The 19,535-nt window shown below is 38.2% G+C and overlaps 1 protein-coding gene across 1 annotated transcript in view; it reads left to right on the forward strand.

Moving 5' to 3' along the window:
- Positions 1-19,535, forward strand: part of PTPRD (protein tyrosine phosphatase receptor type D) — a 2,130,336-nt gene that overhangs the window by 1,987,912 nt on the left and 122,889 nt on the right. The window contains exons 29-30 of the mRNA XM_073806125.1: positions 6,446-6,606; positions 16,743-16,855. Of these exons, the coding sequence (XP_073662226.1) occupies positions 6,446-6,606; positions 16,743-16,855 (274 nt within the window). The remainder of the gene's footprint in view (positions 1-6,445; positions 6,607-16,742; positions 16,856-19,535) is intronic.

Here is a 19,535-nt window from a genome sequence, read left to right on the forward strand (position 1 = left end):
TGTTTTCAAACGAGCGTTTTTATTTTCTTCAGATACATACTCAGGAGTAGGACTGCTGGATCATATGGTAGTTCTATTTTTAGTTTTTTGAGGAACCTCCATACTGTGTTCCATAGTGGCTACACCAATTTACATTCCCACCAACAGTGTATAAGGGTTCCCTTTATTCCACATCCTCGCCAACGTTTGTTATTTGTGGTCTTTTTGATGATAGCCATTCTGACAGGTTTAAGGTGATATCTCACTGTGGTTTTGATGGGTATTTCTTGGATGGTTAGAGATGTTGAGCATCCTTTCACATGCCTGTTGTCTGTATGTCTTCTTTCGAAAAATGTCTATTCAGGACTTCTGCCCATTTTTAATTGGGTTGTCTGGTTTTTTGATATTGAGTTGTATGAGCTGTTTATATATTTTGGATATTAAGCCCTTATTGGTCACATCATTTGCAGATATTTTTTTCCCATTCAGTAGGTTATCTTTCTGCTTTGTTGATGGTTTCCTTTGCTGTGCAAAAGCTTTTAAGTTTAATTAGGTCCATTTTTTGTTTTTTGCTTTTATTTCTTTTGCCTTAGGAGATCCAGAAAAAAAAAATGCTACAATTTATGTCGAAGAATGTTCTGCCTATGCTCTCTTCTAGGAGTTTTATGGTTTCAGGCCTTACATTTAGGTCTTTATTCCATTTTGAGTTTATTTTGTACATGGTGTGAGGGAATGTTCTAATCTCATTCTTTTACAGGTAGCTGTCCAGCTTTCCCAGCACCACTTGTTGAAAAGACTGTCTGTTCTCCATTGTATGTTCTTGCCTCCTCTGTAGTAGAATAATTGACCATAGGTGCATGGGTTTATTTCTAGAGCCTCCATTCTTTTCCACTGACCTGTGTGTCTGTTTTTGTGCCAGTACCATAGTATTTTGATTACTGTAGCTTCATAGTATAGTCTGAAGTCAGGGAGCATGATTCCTCGAGCTTAGTTCTTTTTCTCTCAATATGGTTTTGGCTTTTCAGAATCTTTTGTGGTTCCATATAAATTTTAGTGTTGTTTTTGATCTGGGAAAAATGCGATGGGTAATTTGCTAGGGATTGCACTGAATCTGTAGATTGCCTTGTGTAGTATGGACATTTTACGATATTAATTCTTCCAATCCAAGAACATGGAATATCTTCCCATTTCTTTTTATCATTTTCAAATTTCTTCATCGATGTTTTATAGTTTTCAGAGTATAGGTCTTTCACCTCCTTGGTTAAGTTCATTCCTAGATATTTTATTCTTTTTGATGCAATTTTAAACAGGATTGTTTTCTTGCTTTCTCTTTCTGATAGTTCATTATTAGTGTATAGAAAAGCAAGATTTCTGTATGTTAATCTTGTAACCTGCAACTTTACTGAATGTATTTGCTAGTTCTAATAATATTTTTGGTGGAGACTTGAGGGTTTTCTATATATAGTACTTGTCATCTGCATATAATGACAGTTTTACTTCTTTCTTTCCAATTTGGATGCTTTTTATAGGGGCATGGTTCTTAAGACCTTTTGATGTGACCCACATCTGGATAGGAGGGTGACAGCCATCATTGCTCGTCTCCTTCCTCATCCTCTTAAAATGACTATTTTCAAATATATGTTTAATATTAGGTATGTTGCATAATACCTAGTAGATCTTAGCCTGTGTGATTACAGTAGTAACTAACAAGCTCTGAGATTAAACATAGTTAATTTCCAAGTATTTGAAAATATTGATGGGGGGGTGATTGTATGTATTTTATTCTCCTATAACTACCAGTGAACCCATAGTGCTTTCTGCCCAGATTCAAGGGAAGTTCTATCTAGGAAAAGGCAAGCATAGCCTGGGTTTTAAATTATAGCAATCTACCAGGGACTTTATCAGTGAAAAGCCAAGAAAGTTAGAAAACAATTCAATAAAACAGAGAATTCCTAAGGTCCTCTAAATAATGAGTTGTCTTCTTTTATGTAATTCATCTTGCTCTTATGTCATTCTGCGCATCAGTTGCTTTGAATGTTAAAAACAGAGAGAGAGGGAGAGCGAGAGGGCGAGAAATTGTAGATGGGAGGGAGGTAGATTTTGAAGTGGCGGTTCACATTAACATTTAATATACATATTCAAAACTATACCTTTCTAATGGGGCTTAGAACTGACAGGTGTGGCAACTAGATAGAGCCAGTCCCTTCCCCGGTATAGGAAGTGTGAGATATATCAAAGATTTCTCCACATCAGGTGTTAGCATGTACAGTGGGGCTTCTCTTCAAATGACTGAAGGAATTCCCTCGTGGAAAATCAAAACACAAAGGCAGCCTTTCTGCCTGGTTTTTTTGTGTGTGTGCACAGGATGTCATTTGAAAACAAAGTGATGGGCTTCCTGGAATTTTAATGCACGGATGTGCTTTCTCTTCCTAGTTGAAGGTTTTAAGGCAGAACATCAAGGGAATGGAATGTTGGAACCATCTTATCTTTTTTTTAATGACTTTTAGATATTTGAAAGAAATTTTCTTTAAATAGCTTTAGGACATTTCCGAAAGCACGTTCAGAGCACTGAGATAGATCAGAGAATCCAGCAAAAATGGAATCTCATCAGATCATGCACTGTCAGAGACTCTGGTTTCTAACAGACATTTCAGCTAGTTGATACATTTCAACTAGTGTTGAAATGTATCACCATTGATGAATAGTTTACCTCTTCCCTTAGTATGTCATCTCACTGTTTCATTAATTATATAATTAGGATTTCTTCCCAAATATGTATTGTCTAAGTTGCCCCTTTTCTCCATCATCTTTTTCAACATCACTGTCAAAGCTAACAGTATTTCCTTTATGTTTCCTATGTGTGTTCATGCCAGCATTTATAGACTTGTACCCAGCTAGTATAATGCTCGTAGTGATACAGTCTTTTGTAAACCTCAGATTTTCAAGAGTGATTGTTAAAGTGGCTAACCACTCCAAGGGTGGGATGATAATTTGCATACAGAAAATATCCCCCTTCCCCCCACAAAGACATGAGCTTTTCCCCAATTAACTGCCTCATTAAGAATATCAAAGGACTGGTTTAGAATGACCCAACGTTTAATCTTTTCCATTACTCCCACATACTGAACAAATTCTACTTTTCATAAGGCTGATATCATTTTACTGTTTTGTTTTCTTTTCATTTTCACATGTCTCTGTTTCCTGATTTGGGTTGGAAATCTATGTACTTTGGGAAAAACCTCTGCTTAGATTTCCATCTTGGCTAACCAAGATTATTATCTCAAAGGCTCTTGGTAAAGAATTTCAAATCGGAGAGTTTTGCTTACTTAAGTCTCCCAAACAATTTGAGTGTGACCTACAAAATGGAAAGGGGAAAATTTAAACCAAAACAAACAATTAATTATATAAAAGAATCATGTTTCTTGCACATAGAGTGTATTTGCTAAGCCCTTTGTGTAAATCCTTACACTGTACATATCTTTTTTGTTTTGTTTTGTTTTTTAAATCAGCCCCTAAGAAGGTTAGAAACATATTGAGTTTTTGTATTCTTTAGATGCATTAGAAAATCCAAAAGTCTGCTCAATCTCTTTCCTGGACATAGTGAGGAAAATGGAAAGGGAGAATAGCATACAGGCATTTCGTGGGCATGTGTTCTCCAGATTGACTGCTGAGCTTGTCCTACTTAAAGCAGAATATATGCGCTAATTGTTTAAAAATGCAGACTGAAAATAATTAAACATATTTACCGATAGTGGAAAAATGAGTATACTCTCTCGTGCTTTAATAATGTCAGCCATTTGAAAAAAAAATGAGCATTTTATTTTATTCAACAGAGATTTTCTGGGAACCCACTAAATGCAAAGTTCTGTACTTGCTGCTTTAAGCATACAAACTGTATATAAATCTTTACCTTCAAGGAGTTTATAGTTTCATTAAAGAAGATAAGGCATGTACACAAATGAAAAACCAAAATAGAGCCTGGCCACTACCATTAAGGAACAAATAACTTCAAATTGTTAAAATGACTTTTACCTACATTTTGTGAAATGACCGATTATTTCCAGTTAAGGAGAGGCAGCTTCAATGGAGGCGAAATTTAAGTGAGGCCTTGGAGTCGGATTGCGGGAGCTAAATGTCGTGGAACTTGTGAGAGGGTTAAAGTAAAGAGAGAGAATAGAGCATTTTGGTAGCAGCAGCAAGAAGTCTATTGTGATGGAACATGTTATATGTGGTAAGAAAGTTTCAAACAAACAAAATTGTGGAGGCCCTTAAGAATCGTGCTAAGATGTCTAGCTTTTATTTAGGAATCCCTAGAGAGCCTCCTGAAGGTTTTACGGATGCAGTTTAGGATAACTCTAGCAGCAGTGGAGACTGTTAGAGGAAGGAAGAAATTCTTGATACGGTTTGGGGGAACATGAATGAGGTAATGAGAAATGTGGTTGTGTGAGACTGGAAAGGGGGTGGATGGACCTGCGGATCATCCACATGTGCACGTGTCCTTTTGAATTATGGTTTTCTCGGGGTATATGCCCAGTAGTGGGATTGCTGGGTCATATGGTAGTCCTATTTTTAGTTTTTTAAGGAACCTCCATACTGTTCTCCATAGTGGCTGTATCAATTTACATCCCCACCAACAGTGCAAGAGTGTTCCCTTTTCTCCACACCCTCTCCAGCATTTGTAGACTTTTTGAAGATGGCCATTTGGACCCGTGTGTGGTGACACCTCATTGTGTAGTTTTCATTTGCATCTCTAATAGTGATGTTGAGCATCTTTTCATGTACCTTTTAGCCATCTGTATGTCTTCTTTGGAAAAATGTCTATTTAGGTCTTCTGCCCAGTTTTTAATTGGGTTGTTTTTTTAATTGGGTTGTTTGGTTTTTTTTGTTATTGAGCTGTGAGCTGTTTGTTTGTTCTTAAGACATGTGGGGCAGCTCGTGAATGTGGACTGGTCTCTAGTGGGAAAAATAGTATTTTAAAGAGAGGCAGAGTCACGAGAATATTTTTCTGAGCGAGTCTAAAATAGGACAGAACAAAACAAGATATTATAGAAACAATTCATGCATATGCAGTCCCTTCATTCACCAAGTGACTTTCCATATATATATATATATATATATATATATATATATATCTTTGCAGCTTTATTGAGGAATAATTGCCAAATATAGTGGCACATATTTAAAATGCACAATGTGATGATTCTATATAGTTCTGTATACACAGACTCTGTGATTACCAAGCTCAAGAAAATTAACTGTTTGTTCGTTTTGTGTGTATGGTGAGAATGTTTACGATCTACTCTCAGAAACTTTCAGGTATACCGTTCTGTGTCACTCACTATAGTCACCTTGCTGCACTTTAGATTTTCAGAACTCACTCATTCTTCTTGTAACCATACAATATATGTCTTTCTCTGTCTGGCTTATTTCACTTAGCATAAAGCCCTCCAGATTCATCCATGTCATCGCGGATGGCAGGATTTTCTCCTTTTTTTCTCCTTTTAATGGCTGAATAATGTTCCATTGTGTGTGTATGTATCTGTGTCTATAGATAACCACATTTATCCATTCATCCATAAAAAGAAACTTACGTTGCTTCCATGTGTTAGATATTGTGAATATACTGCAGAGGACACAGGTATGCAGGTATCTTTGAGACAGTGATTTCCTTTCCTTTGGCTATATACCCAGGAGTGGGATTTGTCATATGGTACTTTTATTTCTAATGTTTGGAGGAACCAACATACTGTGTTCTATAATGGCTGTACCAATTTACATTCCCACAGTGTATTTAAGGTTTTCCTTTTCTGTTATACCAACCTCTGAGCAGTACTGTAATAAAATTAAATAGATATGCTAAATCCTTTTAAGTAAGTTCTCAAAATGTTATCTTCTAAAAAGCCATATCATTATCACTTTCATGCGTGTTGCAGTTATAATTTGAACACTGGACTTTTCTTTTGCAGTTGTAGATTTTGGCCTTCATTTTCTTACAAAGGTGCAGTACGTAGGACTACTTACATAATTTAATGCAATACCGATAATTTGCTGTATAAATGTTACTTTCTTGTAATTTGGTCTCAGCTGAGTGAGTGATGATATCTTAATGGCTGGACCGATAATATTTTGTATTTTTCTCATTGCATGTAACACATTGGCACAATGTAAATGCTCATTGAACATTTTGTGACTGCTTAATTGACTGGTCCTTCATAAGATCATTTAATATGCCACATATAGATCCCAGTGAAAAAGTATCTATGGAGTAATTTATACCATCAAAAATGATTTTATTGTAAAATACTTTAAAGGAAATTTCGATTACAAAACCTCTTTTCTTCCTTTCTCTCCCCTCCTTTTTTATTTTACACACTTATTATCAAATCCACAATGTTCTAATGCTCAAGATACTTTCTAGAAAGGCATTATTTTCTAACTAACTAACACAGATTCTGTTTTTCCTCAGAAGATGTATGCAACCAGCCCTTACTCTGATCCTGTTGTGTCAATGGATTTGGATCCACAGCCAATCACAGACGAAGAAGAAGGCTTGATCTGGGTTGTAGGTCCTGTCCTTGCAGTGGTCTTTATCATCTGCATTGTCATAGCTATTCTTCTTTATAAAAGGTAGGTTTGCCCCATATTTCTATTGCAAAGACTTTATTATCCTTCTAGGGTCATTGTGTGGTTGATCTTAGTAGAAATACTTCCAATAATCACTGGACAAAACGGTGTCCATTAGCGTTAGAACAAAACGTAAAGACTCAGCTATTTAAAATCTCATTCACCATGTGGTTAAAATCTCATTCACCATGTGGTATAGACTCTGTTGCCCAGCAGGCATAGATCCCAACCTCCATCTTCTGAGATACTTACTTACTTATGCAGAATGAGCGCTTTGCATGACAGCTGAGATGTTACTACATTCACAAGCAGATAGTCCCAAGGAAGCTCACACTGGATTGTTTCAGATCAAGTTGGCACATTTGCGTCCAGTTCATAAGTCTAACTAACTTGCTTGTCGGCTGAGATTCCCTGCCCTCCCCCCACCCCCGTGGCTATTTTCAAAAGTTAGCAAAAGTGGCTAAAAATAGAAGAGCAAAGAAAGAAAAGATAGGAAGAGGATGAACTTTTCCCTTTCCCATTTGTGTCCAAGAGGAAATGCAAGGTACCATTTTCCTTTAGAAAAAATATAACCTTAGTCTTGATACCCCCACGTATCCATATGATTTAGTGTCTGACCACAGGTGGGATGCAAATAACCCACATTTACCTGTGTTTTCTGATCCACTCTTGTCAATCCCATTTCTGCCTCCATTACACATAAGCAAGATTTCTTCCCCTAGGTCACTGCTTAAGCAGTTGGATAGAAGACGTGAGTAATTCTTCTTCCCCTTAATCCTTTCTGACCTAAAAAATACAATAATGTATAAAATTTTAACAATTAACATCTGCTCTCTTAAACATGTAGAATGACTGAATTCTGAATTCTCTCTCTCCCTTTATATCAATTTTTCTTTTCTTCCATTCCAAATTTTATTTTCATGAACCTTTAATCTGTGTTTCCTTTGTAGGGTGTCATCTGTCGGAATGCCACTGTGAAGTTACTCTCTTCCTTCTACTGCAAGATAGTTTTTCTCTCTTCTTCCCTCACTATAACCTTGACCTTCAAAATTAGATGAGAATGTCTTCATTTTGATGCTTGCTCACATGTTTAATCTGACAAGATATCTTATTTTCATTATCTCTTTTTCCCACCCGTATATCTCCCTTCATTGGGTTTACATTAATTATTCCTACCTGCATTCCTTTGTTCTTATGTTCTTGGAAGAGCTCTCTTTTCATAAGCTCTTCTTTTGACTCAAAAACATACTTTTCAAGACACTTCTCCCTTGAAAAACTCTCTCTTATGAGGCTGTATTCCATTCTATTCCAGAGTTGAGAAAAAAAGGACAAGTTAGTTAAAGAAGTTCATACCATAGCCCATTAAATCGCCTATCCTTTCTAGAATTAATAAAAATAAATCCATCATTATTCTTCCCGATCACTGCCATCACTCAAATTGTCCACTCCATAAAATAATAGCTGAAAAAGCAAGTGCTTGACAGGCCCAAACATCTTAGTTGATGGTTTCAATCTTCCCATCCCAGTCTGTATCTTATCAGTGTGCTGTTGTATTTGATCCCTTCTCTCTTACGTAAGAGCTAAAGGGCAGGAAGTGCGAGGTCCCACATACTCCAGAACAGTAAGAGATCCTATGTGAGTCCAAGTCCAAGCAACAGCTTTGCTGTTCAGGTACCGCACTTATTACCAGAAGAGAATACAAGAAGAAAAAAGTAAAAAGAGAATTCTAATTGTTTTCTGTGAAACATTCATTTAAGTGGTAACATCCTGCTGTGGGAGTCAGACCAGAAGACAACTGGTGGCTGACAGTTGCAGTTCTAGATCATATCACGTGACATTGTGTGATTACTCAAAATGAACAAGATGCTTACCTTTTTTTAAGTGGTGACTCTATCCGGCTATCATTAAGAAGTCATGCGTGCGTTGGCCAAAAAGTTCGCTCGGGGTTTTCCTGGTCAACCTGCTAGAAATCCTTTTAAAGTTTTCTTTATCCACACGTGCTTGAAAAAAATAAACTCAGTTAGTTATAATTTTTCCTAATCCTGCAAAAAGAGGCATCGTATTTAAAGATTTTTATGACTGTTGAAGTTGCATTTCAGTGTGTGCATATGTAAGCATCGTCTAATGCAATTGTTGGGAAATGCACACATCCTCGAATGCTAAGTATATTTAGCTAACCATCTGAAAGCCCATGAAGCATTTCTGAAATAGAAATGCTTGCTTCAGCAGTAAAGAACATTCCTGACTTGAAATTCAAGTAGACCCAACAATGTCCTTCCTGATTATCATGAAACAGTTCAAGAGGAAATCTTCTGTAGGCAATGAATAGTGTCTTTAATAGCTTGGATCCTGAGCAAAGAAAATTATATAACAAACAAACACACTATATCCCTCTTTTTAGGTGCCTTTCAGTTTATACATAGGTCACTGGTAATGACTCAGAATGGAATGTATTATTATCAGCATTATTATTTTTAAAGTATTATTTCACTTCCTGTGTGCAAATAATACTTTGAGTCGGGAATGAGTATAAAATATTGGTGACGCACATATATCCTGTTGGTAATACACACCTGTTTACAAGACTACTTGTGTTAGGAATGGGTCTGTAGCTGTGGATGCTTCGTCCATATAAACAAATACATTTCACTGAGCTCTCCGAGGAGACTTTGAGACTTATCCCTATTAATTATGTTAAAATGGAAGAGCACACTTTCACATTCTATTCATTTGACTTTGTTTTCAATTTAATCATTTGAAAACTATAATATATTGATAATCAATCAATGACAAAACATGTCACGGAGCCTTTGTAAGGGCCTAGAGGGCCATCAGAATAGTAAAACGTGTTTGGTAGGTCTTTAGTGTTAATTTCCTTGCACTAGGAATTTTTGGAAATCCGGTACTCTATATGTGATACATACAATGATTTAACAATTTAAACTGCAGAGAGAAGAGGTAGCAAAGTTTAGAAAAATACTAAACTAGGAAGCAAGAAACCTGAGTTCAAGTCCCAGCTCTGTGACTAGCTGGCTATATGGGGTAGAAATTCATGCTACCACTCCTGGCCTCGGTTTCTTCACTTTTAGAAAATAAGTATGTAGATTAGATAATTGACTGACTTTTTTAATCTGAGAACCTAAAAAAAACCAAGTAACAGAATTAATACTAATATTTCTGCCTCCAGTGCATGTGTAAGTTTTCTAAATGACTCCATGGTGCCCTTCATCTATCCTCCCCTACAAAGAAAAAAGAATCCATAAAGCAACTGAATGCTCTTTGATGTTCATCTACCCTGCACATCTGCTACACATGTAAGGCTTTTCAGTCGCTGGTTCTAAAACTGTCCAGGAATTATTCCTAGAGAAAATATTCTTAAAATAAAATGTTAACCTGACTGACTCTACGAAGAGCATTTCAAGATGGCTGAGAAGTATTTACCGTGTAGTATGGAAGGAAAAAAAAATGGATTAGGAGGTTGGAAAGCGCTAAGGCATGGTCTAGACCAAATTCACATTCTTGAATAGTAATAGTCTAATGTGGGTGGACACTGTAGAGAGTAAATAATTTCCATCCCCACCCCAAGATGTTTAGTTTATGTGTGAAGACCATGAGGTAGCTGTGACTAAAATACAGACTTCAGCTTTTTCACCTTTTCCCAGATCCAACATTGGCTCCCTGTGGGCTCTGCCTCTTTAAGTCGTCTTTTTGTATCAACCCTACCTATATTTCCAAGGTGTTATCAAAGAAAGCAATGCAGTCCAGACTATTCTGAGATGCTATGAAGAAATAGGCTGCCACGCCCCCCCGCTCTGGGCAATGCCTTCCCTAAGCCTGGAAAGCCTTTCCTCTCACTCCACTCCTCCTGGCCTGGCAAAACCTAACTCACCTTTTAGAAATAAGCTAAGCTAAGATCCGCTTACTAAATGAAAGCCTTTCTGAGTGACTGTCCTCCTCATGTCCTCTGTGCTGTACCAGTTCAGGCTGCCTTAGGGTCCCCTGCTGTACGCTCTTAGAGCACTTTCTACTTCTCTATATTATAGAACCTACCCCATCACTGCCATTGCCCATTTTCTTGGCTTTCTCCCCCCACTAAACTGTAGGTCAAGGACTCCGTCTTATTCCTCATTGTATTCCTTGTGCCCGGTAGAGTGCATGGTACAGGGGACTACTGAATAATCAAATTTACACAAGTCCAATAGTGATACACTCAGTTCCCTCCTCTTGTTTACTCCATCACTGCTTATCACGTTCATCTTGACTGGCAAGAGCTGTAATAAAACCCTCAGCCTGTAATTTAAATACACCACTTCCAAAAGAATTCAAACTTAGATATTGGTACCAGCTATGTACCCATGTGTGCAGCAAGGCTGACATTGCTGTGGCAGAGGGAGTGAAGCGCACGCCATGCACTGGTTCATCCTAATATTCAACAGCCTTTTCGTATACAGAACTGGCAGTTCACTAGGTATTTCTCTTCCTCTCAGAGGAATAGCTTTTCCTACAACTGATTCACTGATGACCTCACAGATTAAAACTAAGCAAGCTGAGGACATTGGTAGGAATTTTTACAAGCCTGGTGCAACCAGCTAAATTATTTTAAGAATAAAAAGAAGAACCTGTGTGTTTGATATCATTTTCATTATTCACTTTGTATGTGTGTGTTTGTACAATTTAAAGGTGGACTTTGTATTTTTGAAAAGAAATGGACTGGATTGCCTTAAAGCCAGATCCTCCAGCAATATGGGTGTGTATTATGTCATTCCCATTGAAGTGGACCTGGCACCTTTATTTTTCGCACTTGAGAACTCCCTAAACACTTTGCAATTGGCCTCAACATGAAGACCGTTTAGATGAATTCTCTTCAGGTGAAGGTTATACTCTCTGCCCAAAGGACATGGTTAAACAATACACATATTATCACAGGTGAAAGTGTCTATGAGAATGAGCTGCAAGTGTTCCCAGACAGCAGCGCCTCTGTGACTAGGAAAATACCTGTCATGTCAGTGGCCGGTAATAAAAATACTTTTCTGGATTAGCACAGCTATATAAATGGGTCATGCTCTGTAGATCTATAATGATGAATATTATATTTTCCAAAACTGAAAATGTATTTAATCTTTTACTAGAAAGAAAAAACTTACGATCACCTTACTTGTCAAAAGGTGTTTGAAGAAATCATTTCTGCCACTTTCGTAATCTGGTGGTGTATTATGCAATTGTGCAGATTTCTGTGCAGGTCAATGCAATTTGCAGGTGTTTTAAATCATTAAAGGAATACTGTATCTCTTAACTGAAGATTCTTAAATGAACTAAATTTCTTATATGGAATGAGGTCATATTCCCATTAAGTACAGTAGCAGTTGTCTCATGGCGTGTTTTGTAAAAATCAAATTATATCTCTACCATCAAACACTTCCTGCGATATAATTAATTGTGGCAGTGTTTTGTGGATTGATGAATGAAAGCGAGTCTGACACTAACACACACACACAAATGTTTTGCTTAGCCATGTACGCTCATGTCTTCCATTTGCTTCATGTCTAGAGGCCTTTAAATATTTTGATATGCTATCATTTTCTAATGTGTTATATATCCCTGATTCTGAGCACTGTTAAATCTTGGTTGTCATGGTTACTCTTGTTACCATTGGCCAACTAACATTTAGCCTTTCTTTTTCTTTCTTTGCTGCATTAAAATGGAGCAGTAAACCTGACAGGTGAGGAATAGAGAACCCCTTTCATGCTCAGTCCAAAAAAAAAAAAAAAAGATACGGGTAGACTTTGGAGGTATTGAGGGGGCGAGGGTGGAGGTTGGATATAAAAGATGCAACTGGCAAGGGGAAGATGGACGAAGCCTAGATATATAAAATAATTTTGATATTAAAATGATTTGGGGGGAAATAGTTTGTCTATATATGAAGACTAGAGTATTTAAAGCCAAATTTAGAAGGTACTAAAACCAGTTTGAGTTTTGTTTGTAGTCAAGGTTAAATGAGCATCTGTATGTGTTAATGTAAGCCATTTTTCTTTTGTTTTTACTGAAAGTTTGATCTCAAGACACTGTGTACAGGAATACTAGCATTCTCACACCCTGCTAATGTTGATGTCAGTGCCTTAGTGAAAACTTATATTTAATTCCAAATTATTTTCCCTGTCTTCCAGCCTTGAATAATACTAGCGATAATAACAATAATAATCCCTATACTGCTTATTTGTTGATCAGTCGAAGCTAACCCTGCAGCTTTCTAACACATACCTAGATGTCTATATATGAATTCCTGATTAAACTAAGAAAAGGATCTCAATGCTCCTCTAACCCGCCTCCCTCCCAATGTTGTATTACAGGGGTTCTCTGGGAGTGGCCCCTGGACAAGCAGCAGTGGCATCAGCGTCACCTAGGAACTTGGTAGAGACACAAATTCTTGGCTCCCCCAAATCCCAGAACTACTGAATCAGAAACTCTGGGAGTTGGTCCAGCAGCCTGCCGTTTAAACAAGCCCTCGTAGGCGACTCCGATGCATACCAAAGTTTGAGAATTACTGCTGTATTATTGTCCCTAAAATCACTTATTACACTTTCACTGGCAGGAAACTCAGACTATCTCTGAGAAGGTGTGCTTGCCATTAATCCAGCAGGAAACACATGCAAAATAGTTTTTCTAGCCCAAAACCAAAACACTTTGACTCTAGTTAATACACTCAGAGATCCACCTTCTCATTACAACACTGTCCTCATTTCACAATTTCATCACTACCTTCTCGTTCTATTAAAATGAAATGGGCCACAAATTAGATATCATCTTTTAACACTCCTTCTCTATTTTATAAGTGAAGAAATTAAGAAGGTTTGTAGTTGACTTACCCAAGGAGATTCACACCAATAGTCGTAGAGTTGGGGTTCCATTCTTAATGATGTCAGAATCGTTAAGTGTCCCAATTGATTTCTTTGACATCTCTATGAATATTCAAATAAATATATTTCTTCCAAAAGCCTGTACTCGTATGTCTGAATATCTTTGTTCCAAGTAAATAGATATATATGATCTGCCACAAGATCATCCTTTTGTTTTTTTCTCCCCACTTTACCTGTAGATAAGAACCAGGTGAGAATAAGTGAAAATAAAACCCCGCTTAGACCACAGAGCAGCATTTTTGTTGTACAGTATTCACAGCCCCCAAAAAAACACATACTTTTATGGTATTAGCAGTTTCTGCCATATCTGAAATGTCATGTGATCTTCTATTTTCTTTTCACCCAGATAACCCCTGCACGTGGTAGATACTTCTCACTGTGAGAAAGAAACTTACCCTAGGGCTTTATAATCCTAATAGAAAAAAGAAAACAGCGAGGCAAAATTCAGAATCTGGTTCAAGTCACTATTTGTTGCTTTTTTTCTATCAGTAGACGAAAATGAGAATAATGAGACCTCTGAAAACTTACCAGAAAAAAAAAAAAAAATGTTACTCCTTACGTTCCTGTTGGGACTGATTTAGATCATTATACACCATTTAGTACCTTGCAACAGTAAATTCAGTTTTTTAAAATGACCACTGTTACTGATGATGACCAAACTCTTCATCTTGCAAATCTTCCTTAGAAATTCTTTGTTGGAAAACAAACATTTTAACACATTTCTGTTTAAAAATAATGCGATAAAGAGTGTGGGCAGCCGGAATCACCCATGTTGTGATCATCAAAACTAAATGAAGCAAAATAAAATTTAAACAGCTGCTTTTCCTAGCTGGCTAGGACTTCTGGAGTCTGATTTCTTGGAGATTATCTTACTTGGACAGATTAGGTGAGGGAGATGTTAGTTATTAAATGTCGGGACACCCCTCCCGTTTATTACGATTATGAATTGTAACTTCAGTCCCCATGCTCTGGGCTTTCCGAGACTCGTCGGGCAACAAGATGGCATTTTCAACTTTCCTGGCGCCAGAGAAACTGAGTAAATGTCTTTAGAGAGTATTCTTTCTTTCCCTGTGTCTCACATCACTCAGCCTGGCCTCAGCACAAAGGAAGATAAGGAGGGTGTCCCACAATATCTGCAAGAGTGAGGGTCTCCTTGCCCAGATATTTCTTCATGTGGTTTCCGTAATCCTGCAAGAAAGACTGTAGAGCCACTTTGAAAAGGGATAAAAATCCAGTTTTCAGTCATGGGATCTGGCGCATCAGTAAAGCCATGTGCCAAATTGTGTGAAAAGACCCAAACCCGAAAAGGGCCACTGGGATTACTTGGAGAAGACCAACCATATGTTTGTCACACGTGGGATTGATTGGCCACACTCGGCGGTGTTTCATTAACCCATTTAGATCCTGCATCTTCGAGAGTAAAACGTCTCTCTGTATTGTGAGGCACATACCCCCAGCATAAACACAGTGACATTTTCTATTGTGAAAGTGGTCATCATATCCTTCTTTCCCATTGTCTTCCTAGACCCTTTTTCTCTTCCTTCTCATATCTCTCGGACCAGTTCTCCATCTCTTCTTTTCCTTTTCCTTCTCATTTTCTACTCGATATAGCTGGAGCTGCCAGTACCTTTGGCATGCCTCCAACTCACTGCTTTCCTCCGATTGGTAGTAGGGCTTGGCAGTATGCTCAGTCCTAAGGCTATACCTGACACTTTTAGGTGGAAACAGAGAAGCCTGAGACAGGTTAATCCAAGGTTCTGAGAGAGCAAGGTGTCTAACAGGACTCACCCCCAAATATTCATTCCACTGAGGATGTTTTGCTGAAGGCAATGCACTTGAGCAAATCAAGTGTGCTTTCCCTTCACATCAATCTGCCCTTCATCCCCTGGTTGGTTTTATTCTATACAGATGAGCAGAGATGGAAAGAAAGGCTATTTAACAGGAGCCCTCTGGCTAACCGTGGAACGACCTGGGTGGCACTGAATGAGAGCCCACTGCCACAGCAACACTAACGAGCTGTACCACCGTCATATCAAAAAGAGAAAGGGAGAGTTCCTAAATACTGCTGCACCCTTTCTCCAAATAAGAATGCCTTTGCTCTGAGAAGGGGTGAGATGCTAGGATTATGCCTCCGGCCTGGAGATTGCTGGAATCTGTATTTGGAATAAAGCACTGTTTGAAAAGTTCTCCATTAGTTAAGTGAATTTTTAATCTAATTCAACCTTAAAGAAAATAGCTAGCTACTACTCTGTGATTATTTGTTTGGGGGGCCAAAAAAAAAAAAGGATAAAGAAATCTTACAAGAAAACCTCACATTTCTTGCATAGACATTTATGAAAATTACATTATGACACCTTAAGCAAAGAGAGTTAGCTTGACACCATAAACAGCTGATACTGTTTTTTCCTTGGGATTTGAAAAGAGAAAAGGGATGTTGGTTTTGTGTGGTCCTGATTCTCCTACCAGGTATTAGGTTAACTGGAAATCTTAGAAATGCACTTACTGTATTTATCTGGTTCTGGGAAAATCCAGGGCAGATCCACTTGGTAGCCCCCAGTCATGTATCCTAAAGGGAAAAGGAGGGGGGCAGATTTAGCTGTTTAGCTTGAGGCCCAGTAGTTTCTATGAGTTTTTTCCCATGGTAACCACAATTTTAGTATTGGTTACTAGGGTTACTCTATCCTATCCCTCACAAATAGAACTAGTGGATGAGGGAGAAAAGCTAAACAAGTTTCCAAACCTATCTCACCAACACCTCCTTAAGCCTAAAGGCAGAATCACTGAATTATTTAAATCCAGAGATAAAGGAGGACTTTGAGATGATCCACTTAAAAATTTCGGACCTGAGGAAATACTGTAGGCTAGGAGAGAAAAAAGTAACCTGAACAGGGCTTCCCTGGTGGCTCAGTGGTTGGGAGTCCGCCTGCCGATGCAGGGGACACGGGTTCGTGCCCCGGTCTGGGAAGATCCCACATGCCGCGAAGCGGCTGGGCCCGTGAGCCATGGCCGCTGAGCCTGCGCTCTGCGACGGGAGAGGCCACAACAGTGAGAGGCCCGCGTACCGAAAGAAAAAAAAAAGTTACCTGAACGAAGTCACAAAAGTCAAAAAGTTTTAAACCTGAAAATGGGGGGTGGGGGGTTAGGAGGGGCATAACTCTGCTTTTTTTTAATCTGTTTCCATTTTTTTGGTTGTCTTACTCTTAAATTTTTATTCTCTCCCTATAGGAAGAGGGCAGAGTCTGATTCTAGAAAGAGCAGCATACCAAACAGTAAGGAGGTCCCTTCACACCATCCAACAGACCCAGTAGAACTGAGGCGCCTTAATTTCCAAACACCAGGTAAGAGGCATGACTCCTCTTGTCCATAACACAGTGTTTACTGAAAGTTTTATAGCCCCGTTGATATCGCCTTGAGAGGTGAATAGATCACTTTATTTCAAACAATTCTTTGTCCTCCTCTTTTACTTTACTATTTTTGAGACTCACCAAAACATATGTCTTGAAAGGAAATTGCATTCTTTGTGTAAATCTGAAGTGGGGTGGAAAAAAGAAAAACAAAAAATTTCCCTTCAAATTTTGGAAAAAGTATACTCCTAAGAATATCTACTGGGGGCTTCCCTGGTGGGGCAGTGGTTGACAGTCCGCCTGCCGATGCAGGGGACACGGGTTCGTGCCCCGGTCCAGGAAGATCCCACATGCTGCGGAGCGGCTGGGCCCGTGAGCCATGGCCGCTGGGCCTGCGCGTCCGGAGCCTGTGCTCTGCAAACGGAGAGGCCACAACGGTGAGAGGCCCGCATACCGCAAAAAAATAAATAAATACATAAAAGAATATCTACCATTTTTATGGGCTTAGCATGGTTGATTATTTTCCATGACACCTATCTGGAAAGAAGCATTCAGTTTCTCATCTTATAAAGCAAATGAATGGATGGATGGATGGATGTTACCTCATCCATCCCATTGGGAAAGAATACATTTTTTTCTCGATTCCCCTATTAATTTGTGTCTGTGTTACTCTGAAAGAAAGGGGAAGGGAGGGAGAAAAACAAAATGAGGAAAAAATTTGTATCTTTTAAAATATTACCGAAACTAAATCTCACTGACCAATTTAGCTTTCTTACTGGGGAGACACACTAAGTGACTGAGGATAAGAAAAACATGTCTGTTTCTTAAATTAAAGAACATTAACTGCTTCAACAGAGGAAAAATATTATTCCTGCTGAGGGGCATTTTGTACAGCATTGTTAATTCAAGGCTAGCTCTATTTTACTTTCTTTCACCTAAATCTTACTTGTGCCAAATAACAAAGAGTAGAGAGAGGTAAAAACATAAAACTGAGTGGCACTGTCTTAATACCTAATGATACTGGACAAAATTAAAGAGCTGATCTAAGCAGTCTATTTGATTAAAATTTGATGGTAGTATTGCACCCCAATTGTTTGAAAGTTTTTTTGTGTGTCAATGGATATTCTATTTTTATTAAACTACACATTCGCAGTGAATTGCTTTGAATTGAAAATACACAGTTTATTGTGTTTAGCGTATTTTTTATCTTACATGTAGATATGTCATAGTAACTAGAAACTATTCAGTTAAAAGAAATGCCTGGCATTTTTTAATGTGGCTATACAGGTCATCATAGAAGTGGGTTGTTTTTTAAAATTCTATCTCAAATGAGGTTTGTTCTTTAAAAAGCAAAAGATATACCTTCATCAGCATAAAAAGTAAAAGAAAATTTTCACATGGCCGAAAATCTCCCATATGGGAATTAATTTAAAAGGCTGAGTATAAAGGCGATGGTAGCCCCAAAAGAAGAGAGCCAGTGGGAGTGCTATCCCTCACCACCCCCAGCGCCATCAGAGAATGTTTCCAGGCATAAACGCATGAGTGGCAACTGTGTAGAAAGGATTATTAGCAGAGTGCTGGTGGCTGCAGGTAGGGAAATATAAATGCCTTTAACCAAGACACCTCCACGTTCAAGAATTCTATAAAGAATCTAATTTCCCCAATGTATGTGGGAATATGAGATCCATTTATAGAGAGAAACTGCTAAATTCCATATAAGTCACTGGAAAGGAGAATGAAGGTTACAACTGAAGTGACATAGCTTATATCACCCATGACTTTACCAAATTAAAATGGGGACCTAGGTATATAAGAAGGTATCAGTTAACTAAGATTAGACTTCTCACCTCAACTGGATAGTAGAATAAAGTAGGCAAACAGTAAAAAGGAGAGAGGATTTAGTAGAGGAAGAGAATAGGACAGGAGAAACTGTCCCAAGATCCTCGCACATCTGTTCACTGAGGCAGCATTATGTTGTACTCAGGTAAGCAGTCTGCTTAAGCCTGATTTGTTGAAATAGTCTACGTGCCTCCCAAGCTCTGTGATGTGGCCTGCTGTCCTGAAAATGTGACCAGTGTACACAGAAAATTGTACCTAGCTGTCAATGTGAAATTCCTAGAAACGTTACAGTTTTCTTCAGCCAGGATGGATTCCAGCCAGTGGCTATGAATTTCCTCAATTACTTGCCAACGGGATGAGATCAGAAGTTGGGATTGTTAACCAAGTAACTATGTTGTGCTATTTCTTCCTCCCTGATTCACGAATAACCAAGGGCTTTCCTGGATGATGAAATAAAATGATCCTTTTATTCTAAAGCACCTTTCTTAGGTGTTGCACAGGAAACAATTTTAATTTTTACTTATTTTTTTGGATTTTAAACCATTTGCCCTTCCCTTTTTGAAATGTGCTTTTATATACAGCATACCTTTGGGGATATAATTATCCACAAACATTACAAAATTTGACAGTGTTTCTTAATGGTGTGCATAAGTAGGGAATTAAGAAGCCAGGATTTTCAATGGAATCAGAAACCTGTGATTTATATAACCAGCCCCTAGCACAGAACTTGTTCATGAAAGCAAATTGATTTCCATTTCTGATGGGTCTGTTGTAGATGACAAAATGTCAAACTAACATTATCACTTGAAATTCAGTAGGTCTTTCAGAAGGTAAA

The sequence above is a fragment of the Tursiops truncatus genome, chromosome 6 (assembly GCF_011762595.2).
Source record: "Tursiops truncatus isolate mTurTru1 chromosome 6, mTurTru1.mat.Y, whole genome shotgun sequence".
NCBI lineage: Eukaryota > Metazoa > Chordata > Mammalia > Artiodactyla > Delphinidae > Tursiops > Tursiops truncatus.